Source organism: Chinchilla lanigera, unplaced genomic scaffold (genome assembly GCF_000276665.1).
Source record: "Chinchilla lanigera isolate Chin_1 unplaced genomic scaffold, ChiLan1.0 scaffold00033, whole genome shotgun sequence".
NCBI lineage: Eukaryota > Metazoa > Chordata > Mammalia > Rodentia > Chinchillidae > Chinchilla > Chinchilla lanigera.
In genome coordinates, this window is record NW_004955434.1 from 4,114,271 (window position 1) to 4,140,482 (window position 26,212).

Genomic DNA, 26,212 nt, shown 5'->3' on the forward strand with positions numbered 1-26,212 from the left:
CCATATGCAGTCATTAACTGAGGGAAGCTTAAGTCAATAACTATTCTGTTGCCAGCAGGAGGTTGAAATCTAACATCTAGATACTTGTACATGTGAATGTGTGTGTGTGTGTATGTGTGTGAGAGAGAGAGAGAGAGAGAGAGAGAGAGAGAGAGAGAGAGAGGAGACAGAGGCAGACTTCACTTTGATATTTGATTTTTCCCTAAGTAAATGTATGATGTAACTCTATGACACCTTCACATCAGCCGGCATGTATAAATGTCCAAGTCTATAAACATGTACATTCACACCAACAAACATTTTCACTGTGCATGTCCTTCTTATGTGGCAGGCATCATGATGCATACTAACATGCATTATTGCATTTTATCCTCACATTGGGCAGGTTGTGTGTCTATCCCCAGGCTACTGGTGAGAAACCAGCTTAAGAGAGGCCACATCATATGCATGTGCGTACCCAGGTCACTCAGATAGTGAAGTTCAAATCCAGTGTTCCTGTCGTCAAAGCCAGGTCCCTAAATAACTTCACTTTGACAGTCTCAATCTTCCCAGTGCCTTTGAGAAGAGTCCTATTTTTTCTCTCCAGTATCTCATAATTGAGGTCTTTGCATTTTACTCTGAAACAACCACCACTTTACTGTCTGGGCTGTCACATGGCCAGGAAGCTGGATGTCATCTGTTTGAATAGCTCCTCAAATTTATGTGTTTCATGTTCTCAGATCTGAACCAACGTGCTAGTCTGAGATTCTGGGTTATAAAAAACTTTGCTCCTCTCTGAAAGGTCAGGGGTGCAGTCTCCCAAACACACTCAGAAGTCTCTGAGAAATCAGAAGACATGCAGTCTAACAAGAAACAGGAGTCACTTACCCCATCATATACAAGAGCTTTCCAGGAATGTTCTAACTTCTTCATTAACCTGAATATAAATGGAAAATTAGCAGTAAGAATGCAAAACCATTCACATTTGCTGAATTTTCTAAAACATGTTTAGACTCTTTTTGAAATAAAAAATCATTTCTCAAAATTTCTCACCTATATGATTGTAGAATGTCAATAATGCCCATAAATAAAAGCAATTTTTCTCCCTTATGGCTTTTAGCTGGAATGCCTCCCATTCTGTTGACAGGACATAAAAGAACACATTTTATAAGTATGAAAAGTTAAAAATCATTTTAAGTAAATAAACTGAAAATAAATATCTCCAAACTCTGGTTTCTCTTCAGAGCCTATAAATCTTTTGCCTTTTACTAAAGATTTCAGTGGAGAGGAACAACTGATCTTAAACCAATTTTTTAAGGCCTTGTTTCAGCAAGGCTACATGAAAAAAAATCTCGAAGAAGTCTGGGAAATGTCCCCATTCACTATCTTTCTTTCTTAATTTTTGTGTGAGTTAATTAGCCTTTCTGAGAATCCAGAATCATGTGCTTCCCTCCAGAAGAGAATAACTAACATCAGAGCCGTCAACTAGGAGAGGTGGATGGGAAGAACTCAATCTTAAAATTATTTCCATTTCTAAACTGTGAATGAAAAGTTTTAGAGCACTATGAGATATTGCTTTGAAATGTGATACCTTTTTTTCTGACAGAATAAGATGATTACTGTGATATTTTTATGAAATAAAAATAAAAGCACAGCCGGGTGTGGTGGCGCACGTGTGTAATCCCAGCACTTGGGGGGCTGAGGCAGGAGGATCGTTGTGAGTTCGAGGCCAGCCTGGGTTACAAAGTGAGCTCTGGGCCAGCCTGAACTGCATAGTGAGACCCTGCCTCAAAAAGACAAAAAATAAAATAAAATAAAATAAAATAAGATAAAAAAGCACATTGAGGAGAATATACAAAAATTCTATTTCCACGGCAATACGAATTAACATTTGGTTCCTTTTTCTAATATGTGGGTGTGTGTATTAATTTACAAAGAAGGTTATTTATCATGTTTTATAACCTAATTTTTTTTACTTGCTAAATGATAACCATTTCTTCATATTTGGAGCAATGTGATTTTTAATAGCTATGTAGTACTTCATTATACATATATAGATTACTTTGTTCAATGGATTATTGAACATTTAGTTGGCATTTTAAGCCAGGATTAGAAAAAGTTTAGTGTGTGTTAATTTTCTTTATAAAAATGAAAGATGCCTGTGGTCTAGTCGCTGTTAGGGAATCCTAAAGGGCAGGCGCTTATGGCTACAGGAAATAATCTCTTCCTTTAGTCCCCTTGCTCAGCTTGTGTGCATACGTGATGCAATTCACATTATCAGTGATTTTCACTGGTTGCAACTGTTTCTGTTGTTAATATGCACTTTCTACACACAAATTAATTCTGCAGCTACTATTACATCTGGCTGAGATGCGAGACCACATCTGCCAGGGTGCAGGACTAAATCAACAGAACCCCTTCATGTAGATAAAAAGCTCTGAATTGTGGACATCATTCCCATCTTGTATTTGCTTAGCTATACATTTATTCAAATCCAAAGTGTATTCTTCCCTCTTACAGTAGATGTTTTGAATATGTAGTATATGGGGTGAAAATATTTTCAGCCATTGTGAAAACAAAAGGAGCCCTCTGAGAAAAGAAACCATGTAGGTGAAAGGATAACAATGACTCAGGAAACTGCCCCCATCTGGTTATCCATATGCATGTGAAGGCTGGCTTAATTCATTTTGGCACCAACTAGAACTCTATTCCCAGGTGCCCCCATAAAAGGGATGGGACTGCAGGTAACTACCCAGTGAGGCGGGTAATCAGGACGGGTGTGTGACTATGCTTACGTGTCTGCATTCTCTGCAATGATTCCATCTCCAGATTTTCCCGGACCCTGGATGGATTCCATGGCTGTTGAGTAGAGGACTTTCTGCATCCCAGGACGCTTTGCATCAGGCACGTTTTGTGAGGACTCCTCTTCTTTGTCCTTAAGGGAATGGTCTAAGATGTGGATTCCTAGCAAAAGGCTGTAGTCCATGATCTTGAAGCTTTCTAGCACCTGAGGAAGAAAGACAACCAGGAGGCCACTCAACCTAAATGGCTTATAAGTCTCATGTGCCTAGAACCGGAGGACTCTAGATATGCAGACATACTTCTCCTGTATACCTGCTGTGGAGTGACAGAGATTGGAAAATCTAAAATGAAAACACTTGATATCATTATTAGGTTACAGGCAGGAAGGACTGTCACACTGACTGCAAGATGAGATTTTTAGGCAAATCTAAAGCAAATATATCTTCTCTTGATGTTCTATGAATCTAGCATGTTTATTGAACCCTTCCTATGTGCCAGGTATAAAGTACTTCACTTGAATTCAGTCCTTAAAACAGTTCCATGAACTAGGCATTATTATTGTCTGTATTTTACAGGTGAAAAAAATTGAGGCAAAGGGATGTAATCTGCTAAATGACATAGTCAGCATATAAGTGACAGAGCCCCAAGGGGTCGACTCCGGCATCTACTCTTAATAAGCACCAAAGTAGGGAAACTAACAAGCAATAGTCTGCAAACTTTTACCCTCCTCAGCATGAAGACCCAGTTGTGATGTGTTTTTGCCTCGCATCTGTTTCAAAAATCCTAATTTTGCTGAGTTTAGTGGTCTGTTTTTCAAAGCCTATCTTTCAGAGTTGCCATTCAGTTCCCTGTAGCAAGTCCTTTAAAACTAGATAATCTCAACTAAGAATAGGATTTAACACTTAATTACCCACTCAGCAGACAGTGCGGAGGTGAAGGAATTCAAAACATTTGGATGTAACCAGACAAAAGAGAGAAATGCCTCAAATAAAAAACGACAGGGGACAAGGGCTGGATAAAAATCTGTCAGAGTGGCTGTATAGTCCAGGAATGTTTGACACTCTTGGCCCTTCTTAGATGGAAAAAGAATGTTCAGGAAGAGTGCCTGGAAACTGGGTGCTTTCTTCTATGAAAAGTTATTTTTCTACTAGTTTGTATACGATTTTCCCCTAGAATCAGTTTTGTAGTACTTGGTATCTGTCACACAAAGCTCAGGAAATCAAAGTTGCCCAGAAAGTAACACAATCCTGGTTGGCAGAACAGCCATTATGATACTAATTCCTCACGGTCATTCCTCACAGTGGTCGAGAAACTAGAGATGCTAATTCGAAGGAAATACCTTCAGAGCCACGCTTCTGAAACCAAAAATTGCCTAGAAAACAACAAAAATATAACTGCATTTCTAGCCTGCTTGCCAGTGTCATTTGGCAAATCCTAATTTCTTTAAGAGCTCTGAGGTTGTGAGTATGCAGCAGAATTGCCTGGGTATTCAACAGGAAAAGCTTGGACTTCAGCATGATTGCCTCATAACCTTTATGGGAAAAGCTCCATTTTCAACCAGCAAAAATACACAGCTTGTGCTGTGCATAGCCCCTACAGTACCCACTTATAAATATTTCCTCTGAAACAGTGAACTGGCTTCAAAAGCAAGTTCTAATCAGACTCTTTCATAGCACTGCTGATCTTCCTAACAGCACTCAGAATCATTTACTAGAGCTAGTTGATCAAAGTTGAAAGGCATTCCTGAGACCATCCTATTTATTTTATTTTCCTATGGAATGTATTCACCAATTAATTATTTTCTTTATAAAATAAATTTTTCTTATATTTTTTCAGGCAATGTTAAACCTAAACTGTTTGGTTTGTATTTGCAGAATCTTTTGTTGCCCATATACACTGTGCATTCTACGTGAGATAGGAAGTCAGGTTGTAGTCCATCTTAACTAGTGGACAAAGTAAGAAACTATCCTGAGGGAGCTGGAGATTTAGCTCAGCGGCACAGCACCTGCCCAGCAAGTGCAAGGTTGTGAGTTCGATTCCTGGTCCCAGAAGAAAAACAAAAACAAACAAACAAAAAAACAAAAGAAAGAAACTATCCTGATGTTAAGTAGTCAAATATTTTTTTTGGGGGGGTTTGTTTCCTTAAAAAAGAATAACCTTTATAGAGAGGACAGTAGTTACCAGATCCTTGGGAGGACTTGTGTGTATATGTGCGTGTGCATGTGTGTGTGTGTGTGGTGGTGGGATGCAGAGGGTATGGTTGCTGCATACATTTGTATAGGAGGAATAACTTCCAATGTTTGAAGGAACGCACAGCAAAATAACTATTAAGTAAAGACATCTATTAATTATATATTTTAAACTGGAGGATTTTAAATGTTCCCAACACAAAGAAATGTCTGAAATGACAGATACCTCAGTCACCCTAATCTAATAATTATAAGTTACAAACATGGATCAAAACAAAATACTGTAGCCCATAAATATGTAAAATTATTATGTGTCAATCAAAAATATATTAAAAAAGAAACCTTCAGGGTAGGGGCTATAGCTCATTAGCAGCACATTTGCCTAGCATGTACAAGGTCCAGGGCTCCATCCCCAGCAGCACTGCAAAAACAAAAACAAAACAAACAAAACCAAGCCCTTAAATTGGTTTGCCAGTATCCAGGAAAAGTGCTGCTACCCTCAGGAGGTCAAGGCTCCTACTTTCAGAAGGGAAGTCATAAAAAACAAATTGTATCACTGCAGTGTGAAAAGTTGATCTAAGAGTTTTGGTTAGGCAAAATCACCATCCACAAAAAAGTTAAGAAACAAAAAGATAAATGTATGTGCATGTATTTAAAATGTAGAAACCTTTGTAATGAACAATTCTAGGAATAGATTTTAATCACCTATTTTTAAAGATTTTCATCAACTAGGGACAATATAATATTCTTATTCATGTCACAGTCCTTTGACTAAAGAAATTGATAAATCTGCTAAAAACTTCAACTACATGTTGCAATACTGTGTAACACGATGGTCTTTCCAGTTTGTCATTTCTAGAATGCCTGTCTGACCTCACAGCTGCTGGAAGATTCTGTACTTGTGCATTTGCCATTCAAAACACAAGTCACAGTGCAAATACAGGTGCCTTTCCATCTAGTTTGGGCAGTAATTTACTTGCTCACTTGCAAAGTAACAAAACAGAAAGCATTCCCAATGTTATATAAAACTGGAAACAAGTTGGAAAACTGTAATGTTTTTTATTGTCAAAGTCAGGTATGTTTTCTTCTCTCCAGCACTAATCACTGGAATATATATCTGAAATACTGGGTGGTATTTCAGCAAGTCTGGGTAAGAACTAATGATATTTGAAAGAAGTAGGGGTAATACAGGAGTGTGAGGGGGAAGTAGACAGATTTGATAACCTTTTACAGATAGATTCCACTACCATCTTTCTACAGACAATTGCTAAATTGTCTTTTTTTGCGGGGGGGATGGTACCAGGAATTGAACTCAGGACCTCACACTGGCCAGGCAGGTGCTGTACCCATGAGCTAAACCCTGGGTTCCACAATTGCTAAATTGTAATCTTTGGTTTGATTTTTTCCTCAGCTGCATCCCTATACATTCCCAGTGGCCTTCTGAACATTTTTAAACTTCTATACATGGTCATATTGCAATCTAAACTTTTATTTTTGGCCAAAGCGGGTCTTTCTTGTCACTTCCTATTTCTATTTGAAATCACTCTGGTGTGGATTTCAGACTCCACAACTTCCTTTCCTTTCATGAGTTGCCCAGTTCTATCTACAGGTTCTATTTTCACTGCCCCCCACCCCGATGAATTGACTTCAGTTTCCCTTTTGGATCCATTCGGACTCTTTGTTTGACCAGTTCACTCCCCCACCCCCCAAAGCCTTCAGACTCTTGCCATTGCTTGGTGCCAACGACTCAGGTTGACACTGAAAGTGCTGGTTACTATCGCCCCACCCAGTGACTCTGTCATTTAATACCAGCCTAAAAGCCTCCAGTCTACTCAAACTCAAATTCCTTAATTTTCCCCAAATGTGCTAAAAAAATGTAAGGCCTGGTGTTTTTGCTCATGTAGTTGCTTCCTGAAAATTCCTACTATTTTTTCAATTCCTACTGTTTTGTTTAAAGTCTAAGTCAGTTGTCACCTCCATAAAAATTGTACTAATGATTCCACAAATTTTCAGGACTATTTTTCCCCTCTGAAAACCTGAACACATTAATGGTGTTCCTCTGTGGTATAAAACTGAACCTCAAGTTATATCTGCATTTTTTCCTATAACCACACAAGACTCGCTCATCAAAGCCTTGTTTTACTTTGTGCTTCCTACTGTGAGCTCTGAACATAGTTGGAATGCATATTTGTTATATGGGTTCCCATGTGTATAAGTAAAATCCAAAATATTTAGCAGCAAAGAATGTCCTAAATATAAGGCATGATTACAATGCCTTAGAAAATCTTTCAGTACTGAAAACATTAATTGGGATTATGTCCATGTTGTCAGAAAAACAAAGACAAAAGTCCACACTGTTTTCAAACCTACTTACATTATAGGCATTTTATATACACTAGGCCTCGGGCAAAAGGCAAACTAATATTTACAGACTCTTTTAATTGACTGGTAGTCACACACCTGAATGGCAGATGAAAGGCAAGTGGTTTTCCTCTAAACTAGGCTGTACATTGAGGCTTGCAAGATGGACACGCTTCTCTTTGGGAAATGTTTAGTAAGAAAACGCATCATAGGTGGGGGTCAACTACTCTTTAATCACCTAAGAGTGCTTGGTGCTGGCCCTAAGATGGACACTCTGTTTTGGACTACATCTCTGAGCTTCTTTAGTTTTCCTGGACTTTGTTCGTCTGCTTGTCCAAACCACCAGAAATGCAAAGTTAAGTTAGCAAAAGGTTGAGAAAAGACAATTACTAGATGGATCCAAAATACCTTTGAAAACAGCTGCATTTAAAATTGTTACCCAGCACCAGAAGATATTAAGAGTGGTAAATAGAATGCAATCCAATCTCTCTGTAAGTTCTCCTTATGCAAAATGGAGAAGGATGATGCTGATTTTAACAAAAAAAGAGATGCTTTATTAATTGGGCATTAAGCAAGTATGGTTTCTAATAATTTCCCATGTCACAAGGGTTCTTACAAAACTAATCCCATCAGTATATATTTTATTGTGTGCCTACTACATGTTAGGCACTCTTGTTTAACACACTTTTGAGCACTCTGCTAGACCATGATAAAATTAGAAGAAGATCTCCCATTTATAAGTGACAATGAATTATCAGACCTAGTCACTGGTTACCAACAGCCTGAACATCACAGAAAGAAAGTCACTCTGACATTATGTGCCTTCTGGTTGGAGAAGACATGATATATGAAGACATACCTAAGTTTCACCAAATCGCTAGTGCAAAACCAATTACTGTACAGGAAATATAGGTGAGAGAAGAACACGTTAAATGAAACTATGTGGTGTAATCAACAAAATCTGGACTCTGGGAGGCATTACCTACCTTGTTTTGTCAACAAATATGTCCAAAATGAAAAAATAAGGGTGGTGGCTGGACTTAAGTAGACTATTTGAACACTAATCTAAATAATTTTTCTGAAACAATTACAAATTTGAATTCTATTTGATGATTAGTTAGAATTATTAACATTTTAAATGTATGTTAATGGTATCTTAGTTTTTCAAAGGCTTTTTTGGGCATTGTAAGATTCTTACTCAAATATGTCAATAAAATGGTGTGATGCCTGGGATGTGCTTCAAATTATAGGGAGGGAGAGAGAGTAAAAATAAAACAAGACCGGTTATGAGGCAAAAATTAAAATTATTGAAGTTGAGTACAGAATATATATCTATGAATTATAATATTCTATCTACTTTTTTGTATGCTTGAACTTTCCAAAAATAGTTTCATATACTGCTTTGCTTAAGTGAAATACCCTTCTATCTTGTTTGGAGTTAGGTTACCACTATTTCTACTGCTGATGGGCTAGCCATAGCACAGCTGAAAAGAAAACATCAATGATTTGGGATCATAAAGCGGGAAACTGTCTCTGCTACTCAACAGTTCATTCTCTGATGGAGGATCTCAAGAGTAAACGACATGTGGAGCTGACAGGAAGAGTTATGAAAGGCTCTCGGTAGTTGTTTCGAATATATGGTTATATATATTCTATACATAATCTAGCTCAGGGCTGGCGAACCCTCCAGGGCTTGCAAGGGTAACAAACAGCTCACTGCGGCACACACGTCACAGGTTTGCCACCACTGGTCTAGTTCCTGAATAATGAGCTAATGATGGACACAAAAATATCTGTGCTAACCCAATAATATAAGCAAACTCAAAATAGTGTCCTGGAAATTTTACACAAATAAACATTCCTGGAGATACTGGTTTAATGAAAAATGAACCCAAGTTGATGCTGTTCTTTGTTAAGAATGTCCCTCAGAGTCTAGCACCAGAATACTAGCATCTGCAAGTCCAGTTAGAGCTGAATGCTGTCCTTTTAATTTAATTCTCTCAATAAAGCTCAGAGTGTTCTTTGTTAACATAATAAACAGAAAATACATGCTGTGACAAGGCATAATTTTGGCTGGTAAAACAGAATGAAATCAATATTAAATTCTTAGCCTCATTATGGTAACGATGTATTTTGTACTGTGTCTAATGTAACTCTGGACTGTGATAGGTTAACCTGTATCAAAGATGTTTTTGCCCACTTAAAAAAGCTTGAAGTGGGGCTGGGGATTTAGCTCAGCGGCAAAAGCGCCTGCCTGGCAAGCGCAAGGTCGTGAGTTCGGTTCCCAGTACTGGAGAAAAACCAAAAAAAAAAAAAAAAAAAAAAAAAAAAAAGCTTGAAGTGACAGAAGTACACTCATACGCACTAGAAATAATCATGCATCATTTAAAAAGATTTTATATGAATATAGAAATATACATATTTTCATCAGCAGTGTTTTAAAAATTGAGAAGGAGTTACACTTGATCAAAATACTAAATTTGAAAATTTCTTTGAAGGAAGAGCAGTGGTGAGATCAGAGGGACGCTCAGTTGTGGCAGGCGGGGACACCCAAACAGCGCTGATAATATCAATGGGAATAAGGAGTCACACAGGTGGGCAAAAGCCACCCTGAAGCTGGTATGGCAGTATTTTAGAAAGGATGAGATTGTGTGTAGCCAAAAAAAGCCCCTTGCTCTTACAAGGTAGTCACACAGGCCCCATTCTGATAGCACCCCATTCTGGGTGTTCTGTACGGTCACAGCAGGTGCTGAATGAATAAAAGAATGACCTGAAACAGTGATAGTGAAACTTTTAGAGACTGAGTGCATCCTCAAACTCATTCATTTATCGAGAAGTGCCAATACTGCAATTAAACCCGAATACTGAGGTTTTAGTTTAGAATAAACAATTGTTATCTGATGCTTGGCTGCTGGGGCGACTTGGCTCTGGTGTGGACAGGGAGGCTCTGTGAACCCGTTGTAGCACACGTGCTATAGGTTGGCCAGCAGTGACCTGAAAGTCAGACTGACTGTATGCTTTGAAGTGTTCCCAGCGGGTTGAAAGGTCCTGGCAGGAAAATGAGGTCACATTTATCAGGTGCACGGTATGCTGTGTAATAAACATATCCTAAAGCATATCTCTAAAGTATTTTCTTGACTTTGTAGTACTCTCCCCAATTCTGAAAATTCTCAAATATGCCTTAGATCTTAGTAACTCAGCCCCTTACTACCCCTTACCTGAGTCTAGAAGTTCTTTCCCAAAACAGAGAGCCTCAATTCCACTTTGTAAGTGGCTGGGCTTTGCCAGCCCTTTGCCTCCTTTGCTTTGCAGACTGACAGCACCGTTCTATTTCTTACTGTGATCCTGGTGACTGTGACTGCCTTATACTGGCACCACCACCGGATCCACCACACCAGACTCAGAGCCTTTTCACACACATCTTCAAAGCCAGAGCTGCTCCTCTCAGGCCCCTCCTCTTCCCTTCCTGCTCCAGCTTGCCTCTCCACTTTCCCAGTATTCCCTAAGGGAGGAGGATGTGGTCAGGGAGGACACTTCCTTCCTTTTGCTCCCTCCCTTCAGGGTCCTCCCATGACTTTACCTCTGTACTGACTTTATCTCTATACTTTGGGTCATTGACAAAATCAAAGACAAGCTGTCTTCAAACAGAAGTCTGAAACTCTAATATACTACACACAGCAGTGTTCTAGTCACAGACCAAAAGGTTTCAGCTTTAGTTAATTTATATATTTAGACTTGTGTGTAACAAATTACTTATTACTGAAATTAGCTAGCCACATGACAACAACAGATCATACTTTTATTTTATTTTATTTTATTTTATTTTAGACAGGGTCTCACTATATAGTCCAGGCTGGCCTTGAATTCACTATGTAGCCCAGACTGCCCTCAAACTCTTGGTGATCCTCCTGCTTCAGCCTCCTGAGTGCTGGGATTATAGGCATGTGCCACCACACCTGGAAGAACATACTTTAATTCTTTATCTTTAGGTAATATGTCTTTCAGGAAGAAAAGGAAATTTACTTCTTAGGTTTCACAAAGTTATTTTTGGTCTGTTGTTTCTTTCTTTTTTTTTTTTTTTTTGTTTTTCTCCGGTACTGGGAACTGAACTCACGACCTTGCGCTTGCCAGGCAGGCGCTTTTTGCCGCTGAGCTAAATCCCCAGCCCCTGGTCTGTTGTTTCTATTTTTTTCCTGTAGAAATTTGTATAACATTCTATTCGATTTAAAGGAAGGCTCACAAAAAAACCACTGATAATTCTTGAGCTTATGTAATGAGAATTTTCAAAAGCTGCTCATACAGGAGTCAGTGATGCACATCTAGTCCCCAGCCTCCTTCTCCAGCAGATTTCAACAACAACCAACCTCCATATAACCATTACCTTTTCAGAAAGAAGAGCTGCTTTTATGTTACTAGCATCTCATGTGCATTAATGCTGGTAACAGGCGGCAAGGGCCAATGGGCTTGACTACGCTTTTTATTAAACCTTTACAATTAAATGTTTGCATTACTTATTTTCCTTTGTGTTTCTCAGTCACCGGTTCTGTTTTCCTCCTTGTTCAAGTAGGTTCACATTTTCTTCAACTTGTCGTACTGTCCCAACCAAGATGACTTTGACAGAGTCCTTTCCTGGCTCCTCCAGAGGCCACTCCAGTGACTCCAGGTAGGAGCTGGAGCATCAGCCATTGGAAACCTCTAGTCTCTAATATCTAAATCTGTTACCATATAAAGTTTTCACCTCAGTAGATTTTCTGATTGCACCCACAAGTTCCTGCAGGAGAGACAGCTGGTGTTGAAACACTGTGTTTGGTGTCCAAGAGACCTGGGTGTTGAGTCCTAGAGCCAGCACTGAAGCTGAGCAGGCCTGGGAATGCCTAACCTCTCCTGGGTCTTCACTTCTTTACCTGTCAAAAGGGAACCATGCCATTCATTTCACAAGGCTGCCGTGAGGATTAATGATAAGAGAATCTACTTATAAGTGTGAGCACTGCCTGGCTCAAAGCAAGACCACAATAAATGCTAACTGACCCCATCTATGGATGAGCTGAGTCTAGGAAATATGTCCTTAATGCCATGTATTTACACCACAATGTGTGCATCTATTTGATGATTACCCAGGACCTGTTTTAAATGTTACGCTACTGGGTATCTATAGGTTATATCTAAGATGGAACTCTCTTTTCCACCAAAAACTGGGATTGCTAGTTTTGCAACGCTGAGAATTACTTGTTTGGCTCACACTGAAGTACCTCTTTTAGTAGAAAGTCAGGAATGGACAACAGCATAGAAGAGTGTTTTGATTTTTGTAGCTACCCTACTACTACCTTACACTGACCAACTTGTCCCTTCAGTTACTGCCAGTAGGAGACTATTTCCCACCACCAACCTGTACCAGAGCTAACCTGCAGCAACCAGCAAAAGTTTGGACAAACATTACCTACTTTCAACGCTGATGACAGCTGTGGTATAAGGATAATCTTAAACTAGGACGCCAGTCACCACCTAAATAAATGAGGGGATTGAGAAGTTGATTTATTAATTTACTAGCCATTAAAAGACACTGATCAAAGGAGCAACACAAATCTTTGAATAACGCTTCAAAAATTAATAGCATGAATTGAATTTGGCTTTTTTTCATGACAGATCCTGTTTAGGATTTATTACCCAAGCTAGTTTTTATTACACTTATTGATTAGGTAAGGTCCATTGTTCCAACAATATGTGTTGTTGTTGTCTCCTAAGATTCACGAGAAGACTGACACTAAGAGAACTGCTGAATAGGAACATGGAGTGCAGTGCGGGGGGGAAATGAAGCCATACATTCTGTCTCACATAATCTTCTTCTCACAGAAGACATTAAACATGAAATCAAGTAATCATACTATTATGGAGAGATATGAACAGCTATAAAATTGCCTTGGATAAAGTGTTATGGTAATTAAGTTTTATAGAAACATTTCTTACCAGAAACACACATCCTAACTCTAGTATCTTAAGCCTCTTCTTAGAAGCTCCTATAGGGCTGGGGATATAGCTCAGTGGCATAAGTGCCTGCCTGGCAAGTGCAAGGTCATGAGTTCGATCCCCAGAAGCTCCTGTCAATTGCGTTAAATCCCATGGACATATTACCAGCCATTAGACATAACTGTAAAACTTTCTGTTACTCATTTCCCTACTCTTCTTAATAGTCCCCAGTTGCTTCTTCCTTGGTTTTTATCTCTTGCTTTTTTTTTTTTTTTTTGAGTGTATATGTAACCAGGTAATTTCATTTTTTTTTTTACTTTTTAGCAAGACACTTAATACATATGCATCAAAATGGCTAAAATGAAAATTACTGACAATAGCAAATGCTGGTACAAATGAGGAGAAAACGGATCACTCATGCACTGCTGATGGAAATATACAATGGTGCAGCCACAATCTGGCAGTTTCTTGGAAAAATAAACATATTTACCGCATGACGTAATGATTTTACTCAGTCATTTATCACAGAGAAATGAAAAATTATGTTCAGGGAAAAAGTCAGCGTACCAATTTTCATAGCACCTTTATTTGAGACACTAAAAAGATAAAAGAACCCCACATAGCTTTTAGCAGGTGACTATGAAATCGTGGTATATTCATACCACGGACTATTCCTGTCATGAAAAGGAGCCCACCAATGATACAAGCAGGAAAGTGACCAGATCTCAAGTACATTGCACTGAATTTTTAAAAAGCCGATCTCAATGGTCACACATAAATGATTCCATTTATGTATCATTTTTGAAATGCCAAGTAACAGAGATGAAAAACAGATTCATGCTGTATAAAATGAGGGGGGCTGTGAAAGAGGGAGGTGGCCATGGCTATACAAGGGTGGCCTGAGGGATCTCTGAGAAGGAACTGCTCTGCCCCTGACCGTGGTGGTGGTGGCTGTATAAATCTACATATGCATATAACTGCACACAACCCGCCCTTCAGCACATACACATGTGCATGTAAAATTGAGAAACCTGACATCAGTAGAATATATCAAAGTCAATTTTCGGATTGCTGTATTATACTAAGGTTCTGTAAGATGTTACGACCCGGGAACCTGGGTGAAAGGTACAGAGGAGATCTCTATTATTGCTTCCAAGTGCAAGTGAATCTATGATTATATGCAAATAAAAAGTATAAAAAAGACATAGGGAAACATTGCAAAAGTCCTGGCAAACATGATTATGTCTTTATTTCTGTTCTTACTAAGAAACCTATCTTGGTTAAGTATGTTCAAAATCATTGCTTAACTCTTAGAACTAGCAAGGCGAATGTACTGGTTTACTGTTTCCCAGGGACTTTTAGGAACCCTTCCAACTCAAACAACCTTTGATTATGAGTTGGTTTTATTTATTTGCTCACCAGTCAAAAATTTGCTTTATCCTCATATGTTATGGTATCAAAATAATTAATATTTCCTCATAAATAGGAGAGCAATTCTAATATATCATGGAATTATAGTGTGTGTAAAACCTACTTGGAAAGAGAGTGAATTAATTTGTCTTGCCTTTTGTATGTAATCTTAGACGTGTGGAGTGAATTCTTTATGTTTTGGTTGAAGTCTCAAACCAAAATCCAATTCTTTATTGATGAGAGGGACTGGGTTGAATTTAAGCATCCACACCATTAAGAGATATACCTCTCTTTTCTATGAAATTAGAAAAAAATTTTTCCACCCCCATGATAACTGGGATGGCAACCAATATCAAAAGAAAAACTAAGCTGTCTAAAGTAAATGCAAGAGATGAAATATTAAACAAAAGTATAGCTGAAGGGTAAGCATTAGTCATAATGCTAAGTCTTTAAAACAACCCAGCCTGTAACCCATACAAACATGTCCATAGCCGACAGGAAGTCGTCTATAAGCTGAGAATTTGCCATATAATTAGAAATATCCCACATTGCACATTAAAAATTTCTAGCATTAAGTCGATTTCATTAAATTTTGAGAGTCTATTAATATTTATGGTTACAATGACTTGTGTGAAGAAAGAAAATTGGTTCCACACTATTTAAAAATTAATAACTTTGCTGCTCAACAAAAATGGTAATAAGTGTAAAATAAGTTATTTAGGTTATTAATTATCAAGCCTGTCTCTGATAAGTCTCCCACTTGAAAGATTAAGAAATATAAACACAAGTTCTCACTAATAGACTTTATCTCTATGTCGTTTCCCCAGAGTTATTAAAACATATTACAGGATGTAATAATTTATCGTATTAATTAAATGAAATAGGACTCTGTAGATGTGTCATAGATAAGTTATATCAGAGAAGAAATAATCACAGTAATTAAATGAATGCAAAAATAGTCCATAATTTTTCTTCCGAAATTAATGTATAAACTTTCAATTCAAAAGCGTTTTCATCATAATCTTCTTGTAGGTGCTGAATTAGGTGCTGTAACAGCAGAGAGGGGTGAGAAATGTGCCTTGACTGGAGACATTTACAATCTAGCTGGAAAGACAACATACACCTAATGGCAACAGGGGTCAACACTGAATAAAAATCCAATGACCATTTGCAATAGTGCTTCATGGGAAAATACTGAGGTATAAATCACTTCTGCTAAACGAATGACTCAGGGTGAGGGGAGCCAGGACAGTTTTCAAAATTATCCCAAGTGATTCAAAATGGAGATCATCTGCTTTATTAAATTCTCAATGCTGTAGTTAGCAGTCATTGCTAGGTATAGTTCATTGCAAAGGTATAGTTCCTCCAAAATAAGCAGAATTTAAATAAACCAGCTATATACAAAGAGTCACCCAAAACAGATGTCTTGGAGGTGTACCCAAACCTGTCTCTATCCTCAGTTTATTATTCCATTGTTTAAATACATATTCTAAAACCATTTGCTAAGCACCTACCAAGCACCAACTGCAAAGATATGAAGATTAAGGCTTCATCCTCAGATTTAAGGATCTACTTGTGAAAAAATGACATGCTGTGCTAAGTCTCATGAAAGAGGTAAGGTTAGGATGCAGGTAAAACCATAGCATCGTGGTCTTGGAGGAAGAGCTGCCTGACTAGTCCTGAGAGGAGTAGGTGAGGGGAGGTGAAGATGAGAGGGAACAATGGTCGGATAAAGTGAGGCATGAAAAAAAGACCAAAAGCTCCAGAGAGTACAGCCAGTAGATGGGAACAGTGGAGACTGACCGTAGGTGCTCTGGAGGGGCAGGGGAATGGGGACTGAAGAAGGAGAGGCATCCATCGATGGCTGCAGGGACCATATCAGGATCTCCTCTTCTCTTCCCTTCTTTCTCTTTCTCTCTTTCTCTTTCTCTTTCTCTTTCTCTTTCTCTTTGTCTTTGTCTTTCTCTTCTCTTCTCTCTTTCCTTCCCTTCCCTTCCCTCCTCTCTTCCCCTCTCCGGTCCTCTCCTCTCCTCTCCCCCCTCCCCCCTCCCCTCTCTTCTCCTCTCCTCTTCCCCTTCTCCTTCCTCTTCCCCTTCTCCTTCCCCTTTTCCTTCCCCTTCCCCTTCTCCTTCCCCTTCCTCTTCCCTCCTCTCCACCTCTCTCCCTCCCTTCAATTGAATTCAGGGGCCTTTGCATTGAGCTATATCCCCAGCCCTTTTTAGTTTTTATTTTGAGACAGGGTCTTGCTAAGTTGCTAATTGCCCAACCTGGGCTTCAACTTGCAGTCTTCCTCCTTGGCCTCCCAAGGTGCTGGGATTACTGACATGTCACCATGCCTGGCTAGGAAGGATTTCAATGTTGCAAGCTAGGACGCCTAGGCCGTAGCCCAAAGGTAATGGAGAACCTAGGCCAGAGGACTGTGAGGGACTGGCTGGTTTCTGATCGGAGGGCTGCTCTGGCAACAGTGGTAGGGATGAGCCACATGGTGATGCCAATGAACACTAGCAAAGAGGCTACTCGAAACTCTAGGAGATAAACAACCAGGGTGGCACATAATGGGGAGGGACAGATGCATGAGTTACATAGGAGACAGACTAAATGGGGCACGGTGATTAACCCCACGTGGAAGAAGAGGGAGAGGCGGGAAGAAAGGGTAGCTCTAGGGCACTGATTTGAGCAACTGCTGTAGGATAACCATGTTTCTTAGGTAAGGGAAGACAAGAAGAGGTGCAGGCTTGGGGGAGATTACAGCATATCTAGGAAGAAATTTTCAAATAGGATATACATCTAGCTTATTTGTGATGTGCAAACCATACAGGACCATTTGAATAAGTTCTACTTCCTGTTTGTGAGAGCAAGGGACCTACATATGCTGTCCTGGCAGTACTCATTGTTGCTACCACTCTTTTCCTTGGACCAAGTTCACTTATGGATATGGACGGCTGTCACAGCAGGCAGAGAGAGGGTGAGACCAACAGACAGGGCTTCAAGAACGGGGACCAGTGATTGACACAGACATTTCCCCATGCAGAGCCAGTAGAAGGCAGCAATGCGGCCGTGAGGGGAGGACCCATGAGGTAGATACTTGTGGAATCAGGCTCCCCAAGGTAGAAGGAAAAAAAACAGATCAGTTTTCTAAAATAGTTCCATGTGGCCAACGAGCCACGGAGGAGCCGGGGATGATGCACCACAAGAGGCAGGCTTATACTCAGAGGTTGACGAGTGAGTATAGGAAGGCAGGCAATGGGACCTGGGAGCTGCCACAGGGATGCTGGGAAAGGATGGCCTCTGTCTAGAGGGCTCACTGCGATTGAAGCTGCTCAGGTCTTCCAATGCAGAATCCAGAAGCAGCAGCCCTGTGTGGGAATCAGGGAAGCAGTCCGTGGGAAGGAGGGAACATGAGCTGGCCCAGTGAATCATGCAGAGATCCTCTGGATAACATTCAGCCTGAGAAAACTGGCCTTCTGAAGTCTGACCTGTCAAGCCAGAATGTGAAAGAAGGGTTGGAGGGTGGAGGGATAAGTAAGAGGGGCCCATAAGACGTTAGGCAGCTTATCATATGTATCTATGGAATGACAGAAAGGCTGGGCTCCAGATGTCTGAAATACTTGGATTTGCCACTTGCAGGCCCTTAAGAGGACACTGACATGAGCAGAGAGGGTCTTCTGACATTATGTGGCTACTCTTCTCTCCCACCTCAAATGCCTTCCCTTACTATTAAGTGCTGCAAGATCAAATAACTATAGATCTTGGAATACATCATGCTGTTTCATGATCAACAAATACTGTTTGTCTTCTTAGAAATACGCTTCTACTGCTTTGCCTACCTGGATAACTCTCATCCTTCAAAATGAAGTTAGGATATCACTTAGTCTAATCCTCACAACATCACGACTCGTAATACACTGTTTGCAACTGGTCGAACATGGAGGTCACTTACCTCATGCTTGGAACACAGTCTCCTTGGCACAGATAAGAGTGAATGATATATCCTAATGTGAGGCTGGTTCCCAGACCCTGGGGTCTGGCTGGGGTGTGGACATAGTAATGCATTTCTCTACTGGTTTGTTTCTAGAGCCTTAGCAGTACTGCTTCACTTAGGGGAATTTTTAACAGTAGAGGTTTCCAGGAGTTTGATGCTGGCACCAGCAATGGAGTGACCTCCCAGCCTCCCTGGATTCCTGCAGCCCCCCAGCCACACCAAAACTCAGCTCTGCAAGATGAGGGAGACAAAAAGTGAGAGATGCTTCTGGAAATGCCAACCACACATCCTTTTCCACCCACCCAGGGAGCTGGCCTTTCAGAGCAGGACCTGAGACCATGAGGTGACTGCTGCTGAAGGCTGTGGAGTCTCAGACTGGGAGGAGGGACCTGCAGAGGAACGATGGAGGTGGGAAGATTCACAAATCATGTGTTGGATGGGAATTTTTCTGGAGGGATAATCCATACCACTCAGCAGATTTGCAAAGTGGTCCAGGATTATCCATAAGAGACACCACTCCAGCACTATGCATTACTCGACATAGCTGTGCTCTCAGAAGCAGCTGCTGACTCTCCATCCCAGGGGATCTGACAATGGGCAATGCAGATCAGGGACAGGAGTCAGGGTCCACAGTTCTGCATTTGTACACTCACACATTAGAGGGGAAAAGCTTTTCTGAAGGTAGTATGCTTTGCACAATTTAAAATGTTCTATGATGTGTGTTTTGCACAATATCAAATGCGATGAGTGAGACAGTTTGCCTTGGGACACCTCTACACCATTCCTTAGAAAAACAAACCTGACCAAAAAAAAAAAAAAAAAAAAAAGTAAAGCAGGTCTCCAGGGTCTCATTCCTGTGAAGTCCTATTTGACCTTGTTCTTTCAGTACTGGGCTCAGAGAACACTAATAATAGGCAAATCTTGAACAATGGTTCTTACATCTGACCCTCCTCCCTTTTCTGGCATAGAAGCATGTGGCATTAGGAGATGGCAGAAAAAGGCTTTCAGTCTTAGAGAGGAAAGAATGCACACACACACACACACACACAAACACACACGGTGGGGGGAGAGAATCTAAAATCTGAGAGACTTGGACTGAACCCTGGGGAATTAAAGAGTCACTTTTTACCCACATCCTGCAAGAGTAGAAAAAACACAGGAAAAAGGTTTCTACTAAAATGTGTGTGTTTTGCCTTTTATTTTTAAAAGAAAAGCATAAATCACCCAGATATCTGAATAGCTCTGCTGGGTAGTTTTTTATTTGCTTAGTTCCCACTGTTCCTCTCCGAGTTCTGAAAAGATAACTAAAAAACAAATCTTTGGAGTGATTCCTTAAATCTCAGTTGTTCAGGGCACATGCTTTGTAGCCAAACAGATGTGGGCTCTGTCACTGGCTTGCTAAGTAATGCTGAACAAGTTTCTTAACTGCTTTTAAGAACCTAATTCTTCAGCAGTTAAAGTAGGAGCATGAACAGTACTGACCTCAAAGTGGGCTGGAAGATGAAAAGAAATGATGCAGTAGAAAGACCTGCCTAGCATACTGCAGGCATTCAATAAATGGCAGCTAAAGAATGGGGCCTGTGGAAGAACCAACTACTCTATCAATGAGGAAGACAATTTCAAGGACACATTTTTGTTTGTTATCCTACTTGCTATCACAGGTGGAAAGGAAAAACCCAGAAACTGTAGGACTGTGGTTCTCAGTGGGGATCCCCTTCTTTGCACATTGGACAGGTGGGTAGACAGCCTACTCACCTTCATGCTAGCTTGGCCCTGGCAGAGAAGTGATCCCACCTCCCAGCAATGACTTGGCTCATCTGTCCAGGCCCACGGGAGGCCACAGCTGGTGGGTCCCACTGCTCCTCCAGAAAGCCTTGGCTAGACACAAGCCCATACCTGTACTAACATTATGCTCAATTTAACTGAATGGCTTAGACATTCTCCTAGGTTTATCTGTGCCAGAAAATGACATTTCTGAGGGTTTTTTAATTAAGTGCATCATCTTCCTTCAGAAGCTCCTAAGGCTGCATTTTTTATCTTTTTTCCAAAAGGAATTTTACCTGTTTTCACCATCTCAAAAAAATGTTTCAGCGTTATTTAAAAAAAAAAAAAAAGGATTAGAGGCCTGGGGAGTTCCCCCTTACTTCTGAGTGGTTACTCTAAGTTTGCATGGGATGGTCTTTGCTCTAACTGGTAACCTCCTTCCTGATTGCTTCTGTTCAGACCACTCAAATTAATTTCAGCAAATGTTCTATGCATTTCATGGTTCTGCATCACATTAGATCTCTGGAGAGCCATTTATTAATCCTACTAAGTACATTTTCTCCTAATTTGTCTCCTCAATTGTAATCTTACTTTGTTTAAGATTTGTATATGGCTTTTCTTGCTAGTCTCTGCATTAAACTAAATTTTATTTCCTTCTAGTTAAACTACCTCCCCTACAGGGGAGGAAGAAAAGAAAAAGAAATAGCTTTCTTGGTTAATTTTATTAAAGAAAGCTGATTGTATGAAAATCAACAAAGAGGTAAGTTAGGAGACTCTAGATAATTCCTTTATCATCCACCATTTCCTTCGGTATCCGGGAAGCATGGATATTGGGAAAGATGGGATTCTACATGTTCAATTTGAACACATCTAATTTCTATGCTTTTGATAAGTGGTAGCCAAAGGTTACATGAGCTCTGATGACTTTTCAAAGGAAATTACAGCGAGGATACTTCCTTACCCGGCAGTCTCTCTGGAGTGTTTTCATGAGCGCGTTGTATGTTTCTGTATCAAAATACAACCCTTCGTGCATGTCTTGGAGGAAATCTAAATCCTTAAACGTGGGGTTGGATTTCTCCCTCTCCTTTCGGGATGCTCTTCGTTTATAGGTGGAGCCTTTCAAGTCATAAGTGAAGTGCATTCGCATGGAGCGCGGCAGGACGTTGTTCATCACCACAATCCTGATGTTGATGCCCCCTGACTGCATGCAGTACAGGCCATAAAATTTTGGCAAAAGAGTCCTGGGATTCTGGTTTAAATTCTAGAAACCAAAAAGAAAAAAAAAAAAAAAAAGGAAAAAGAAATTTATAACTTCTTACTTTACAAAATAATGCTCTGCTAAGATACGTTTTCATGCTAAAATGATACTACAATGGGATGCAATTATCTTTTTTAAAGTCCATTGATAAAATTATGCTGCTTCTAATTTATTTCTTGAGTCTGCCTATTGGAATAGCCATTCTACCATTTTAAACTCAGTAGTAAAAGCAGCTGAGTTGAATATGGACATAATGTCTCAAGTTAGCTCCAACTAAATACAAGCAAAAAATGAGTGGGTGCTATGAGTGATTGTCCTCTAAGACAGCTAAAAAGAAAAAGGATTACTTGCTGGGGTATAAGGGATAAACACTTAATATTTTAATAGAGCCTGCAAAACTCTTTTCCTAAATGGAGAGACCAAATTACAATCACATGGTTTAAGATTATACATACTCCACCACTCTCACCAGTTCTGAATACTATCCAACTTTAACATATTTATAAGCATGATTTGTGAAGATTAGCAACTTGTTTCAAAATGGAATATCATCAGTTATTATAGAAATTTAGTATTTTTGATGTATTTTCAGCCACCTCAGTGATAATTTTGTGCTACTACATTTTGATCATTTTTCTGTGGGTCTTTGTCACTGTTGGAACACTTGATATTCTCTGAATTTTTGTAATTTTCCTCTTCTATATGGAATAAATGTTTTCCTGTGTTATCTTTTTTATTATTATAAAAAGGGAGACTCTATACCTATTTTTGATACACTTTAAAGATAGATAAGAAATTGAAATAATTTACTAAAGGGCATACATTGAAGTCTCCCTGGTGATCCTGATTCCCCTTCCAAATCCCAACATTTGAGGAAATCACTACTTTCACTATCTTTATACCATCCAGAATATTCTAGGTATGTATTTTGTGACTATCATTTTTGCTAAAGGAATGTTTTTCTAGCTGATGTAGTAAGTTTTATCTATTGGTTTCTTGTGCTTCCCTAGCTTTTTGTTGGGCCGAGTTTTTTATATCCTAAAGTTACAAATTTGTATTTCCTTTCAAATTTTTAATAGTTTAGATCATTACGATTGGTTTCACTTCAGACAGAATAAATTTTGAGTGTGTGTAAACGATCTGACATGGGGAATATACACTTTTACCCAAGTGTATAGCCATTTATTCAATAGTCTGAACTTTCCCAGTTGAATTTAAGTACCACCTATGCCAATTTAGTACATAGTAAAATATACAAGGATCTGTTTCTGGACACCTCATTTGAATACATTGGTCCATTTATATAGAAGTGTAGTTACATTACATCTTTAACATTAGTCACATCCTAGTGGATTTTTGATATATGTTGTGGCATGTCCATCAGTGTGATTATGTCCATTTTTATACCCTTTCCATTCTATTTGTAAAACGTTTCTTAAAGTGATACTTGTATAATTTTTCTTTCAAATGAGTCAGCTTTGTAAGGTTCTGGGAAAAATCCTACTGGAATTTTTGACTGGAATTATATTATATTATATTTATTTATTTATTTATTTTGCGGGGGGGGGGGTTTCCGGTACTGGGAATTGAACTCATGACCTTGCTCTTGCCAGGCAGATGCTGTGCTGCTGAGATAAACCCCCAGCCCCTGGAATTAGATTATATTTACAAGTTGATTGTGAGGTAATACCTGACTGAGCTCAGGAAAAATATACATTTCTTCATTAATTCATATCTTTTTATGTCCTTACATAAAATTTGTAGTTTTTCATCTTGTATATTTGTTTTCACAGACTCTAGTATTTTAGAGATTTTCCTGTTATTAGAAAAATTCTCTCTGAACTGATCATTTTATGTAACATATGGTACACTTACTTTTTACCAATCAGAATTATAGTATGTCTCGATTTATTTAAAGCTTTATTTTTCTAATAACATTCATTTTAAATTGTCACATGATCTCTTTTCTCCTGTGTAATATTCAGCTCCGTATCATCTGTATAATAGAATACAATGGATTTTTGTCTAGACTTATCTTCTATCACACAAATCTGCTGAACTTATTGGCTCTAGACATTTATAGTTTAAGTTGAAGCATTGCTTATTTAAAGTTGTATCATTTATAGAAAACAGTGCTTATACTTATATCTTATTTCCATAACTTCTCAAAAAGCCATTTGCAGAATTTCTAGCAAATGTATTTTTATTTATTTCAAAGAAAAAGAAACTGTGAAACTAAAAGCACATAAACATAAAAACAAAATTCCAAAACAATATGATAGGAGGGTATCAATGGTCAACACATTGCGCATTGTTATCTTTAAATTAGTTACTGAGAGTGTGAGATATCAGCATTTGATTGTCCAGACAACATTAGCATAAACCTGTCTTTTCAGTGAACTGAGAGAAATTAGCAGCATACCTATCTTAGCTATTTTTTATATTTTAGCAAATGTGTGAGGAAGGACTACCGGGAGAACATCCTCATCTTTTCCTTGCATTTTAGGGAATGGCTCCTGTTTTTCTCTAAGAGATTTTATGTGAAACCTTAGACATTGATAAATGTATGATATGTGTATTCATTAATTTGCTTATTATGTTAAAAATTTTGCTGCCCATTTAAAGAATTTAATTAAAAGGAAGCATTAGGGGCTGGGGATTTAGCTCAGCGGCAAAGCGCCTGCCTGGCAAGCGCAAGGTCGTGAGTTCGGTTCCCTGTACCGGAGAAAAACCAAAAAAAAAAAAAAAAAACCAAAAAAAAAAAAAAAAAGGAAGCATTACATTTTGAGGGCCTAGGTGTCTTCTGAACTTCTGTTTGGTTAATCACATGATGTTCACATTTTTTCTTTGTGGGATGAATTATACTGCTCATTATACCAGCTTACACGATTGAGATAAAACCACTTGTTCAGCTACATTTTAAATTTTTATTGAATTTTAATTAAATTGCAACAGCCATGTAGAGTTAATGGCTATTATATTAAGTGATCTATTTCCAAAATAAAGGAATTTATATCCAAGCTTCAGATTTACTCATTTAGTAGGTTATTAAAGGGTGTGGTCAGTGAGAGCTCTTAAACTATTTTAAAACGTGCGAATGTACAAGATACCTCTGAAAGCATACACACGGGATATCAGTGATACCTATCTCTAAGAAAGAAATTATAGTTGGTTGCAGTACTTTTTATTCTCCATTTTCTCTAAAAATAGAAAATACTTGTTCAGGACCAAAATCTTTCAAAACCTGCCTGCTGTCCACTAAGACTTTTGTTTAGGTTTTCAATTTCTAGAATTCCAAAGGACATTAAGTCACAGTATTTAATACTATTTCTAGGAGATTTTGGAATTGAATAATATTTTTACAGACAAATAAGCTAAGTGGTATCTCATTGATTTTGTTTTTTACTTTGATTGATTGATTGAGACAGTGTGTCACTCTGTAGTCCAGGCGGGCCTTGAAATCTCTATGCAGCTCTGGCTGGCCTTGCATTTATAATCCTCCTGCCTCAGCCTCATGAGTGCTGGGATTACAGGCAGCACTACTACATCTGGTTTCAGCAATTTTGTTTGGAAATGGAGAGGGCAGTCATCACCTCTCAGAGCAAGTGAATGGCAGACCTAGGGCTTTTGAAATCCAAATGTCCTCACACAGCCATTCCAGTCATAGAAAATTAACCTCTGCTATGAAAGTACAATAAAAGCAGAGGTCTGAAAATGGTAGAAATACTTAGGAAAAGTGTTCATTCTTTTGAAAATTTAGACCAAATGTCTAGTAACTTCAGCCAGGTTAAGTTACTATTTCCCTGTCTCTAAAATATTACAAGAAAAGTAATTTTCATGTTGTCATGTTTACGCTACAGGAACCCTAAGTTCTGAAGTGTAGCAGCTAATACAGAGTAGGTGCTGGGTACAGTGTAGGGGTTAAAAGCGAAGTACCTGCTTGCGTAGTCCTAGCTGTGTGAATGACTCTACCTTGTTGCTCCATTTACCTTTGCCACATCTAAAAAATGATAACAACTATTATTACCCACGGTTGCTGTGAGGTTTTGTTTTGTTTTTTGATACTAGAAATTGAACTCAGGACCTTGCACTTGCCAGGTAGGTGCTGTGCTGCTGAGCTAGATTCCCAGTCCCTGCTGTGAGGTTTAAATGAATTAATGATGCAAAACATTTCAAGCCTTATTTAATACACAGGAAGTCAATGAATATTAACCATTCATATTATGACTATGTGCTGGGTGCAAAAAGCTTTGTGGTGCTCAGCTTTTAAAGACCGAGGGTACCAAGGTCCAGCAGCTGCATCGCTTACTCAGTCACACAGTGGGCGGCTGAGGTATTGGAACTGGGACTGGGTTATTCAACAACTCTGCTCTGCTACTTAGTTCTAGCTGACTTTTTAAAATCTGTTTAACAAATGTCTGGGCATAACCTAAAAGCAAATGAAAAAAAAACATGCCAAAGAGTCATTTAAAAAACAACACAGACAAACTCTGAAATAACTGT

General features: G+C 39.0%; 1 protein-coding gene across 5 annotated transcripts in view; it reads right to left on the reverse strand.

Annotated features, from left to right (window-relative positions):
• Pip5k1b (phosphatidylinositol-4-phosphate 5-kinase, type I, beta) overlaps window positions 1-26,212 on the reverse strand; it is a 294,854-nt gene that overhangs the window by 94,052 nt on the left and 174,590 nt on the right. For all 5 annotated transcript variants that reach the window (XM_005388578.2, XM_013516348.1, XM_013516346.1 and 2 more), the window contains exons 7-10: window positions 21,413-21,712; window positions 2,775-2,986; window positions 1,033-1,116; window positions 868-916 (exon numbers count right to left, since the gene is read on the reverse strand). In XM_005388578.2, the coding sequence (XP_005388635.1) occupies window positions 868-916; window positions 1,033-1,116; window positions 2,775-2,986; window positions 21,413-21,712 (645 nt within the window). The remainder of the gene's footprint in view (window positions 1-867; window positions 917-1,032; window positions 1,117-2,774; window positions 2,987-21,412; window positions 21,713-26,212) is intronic.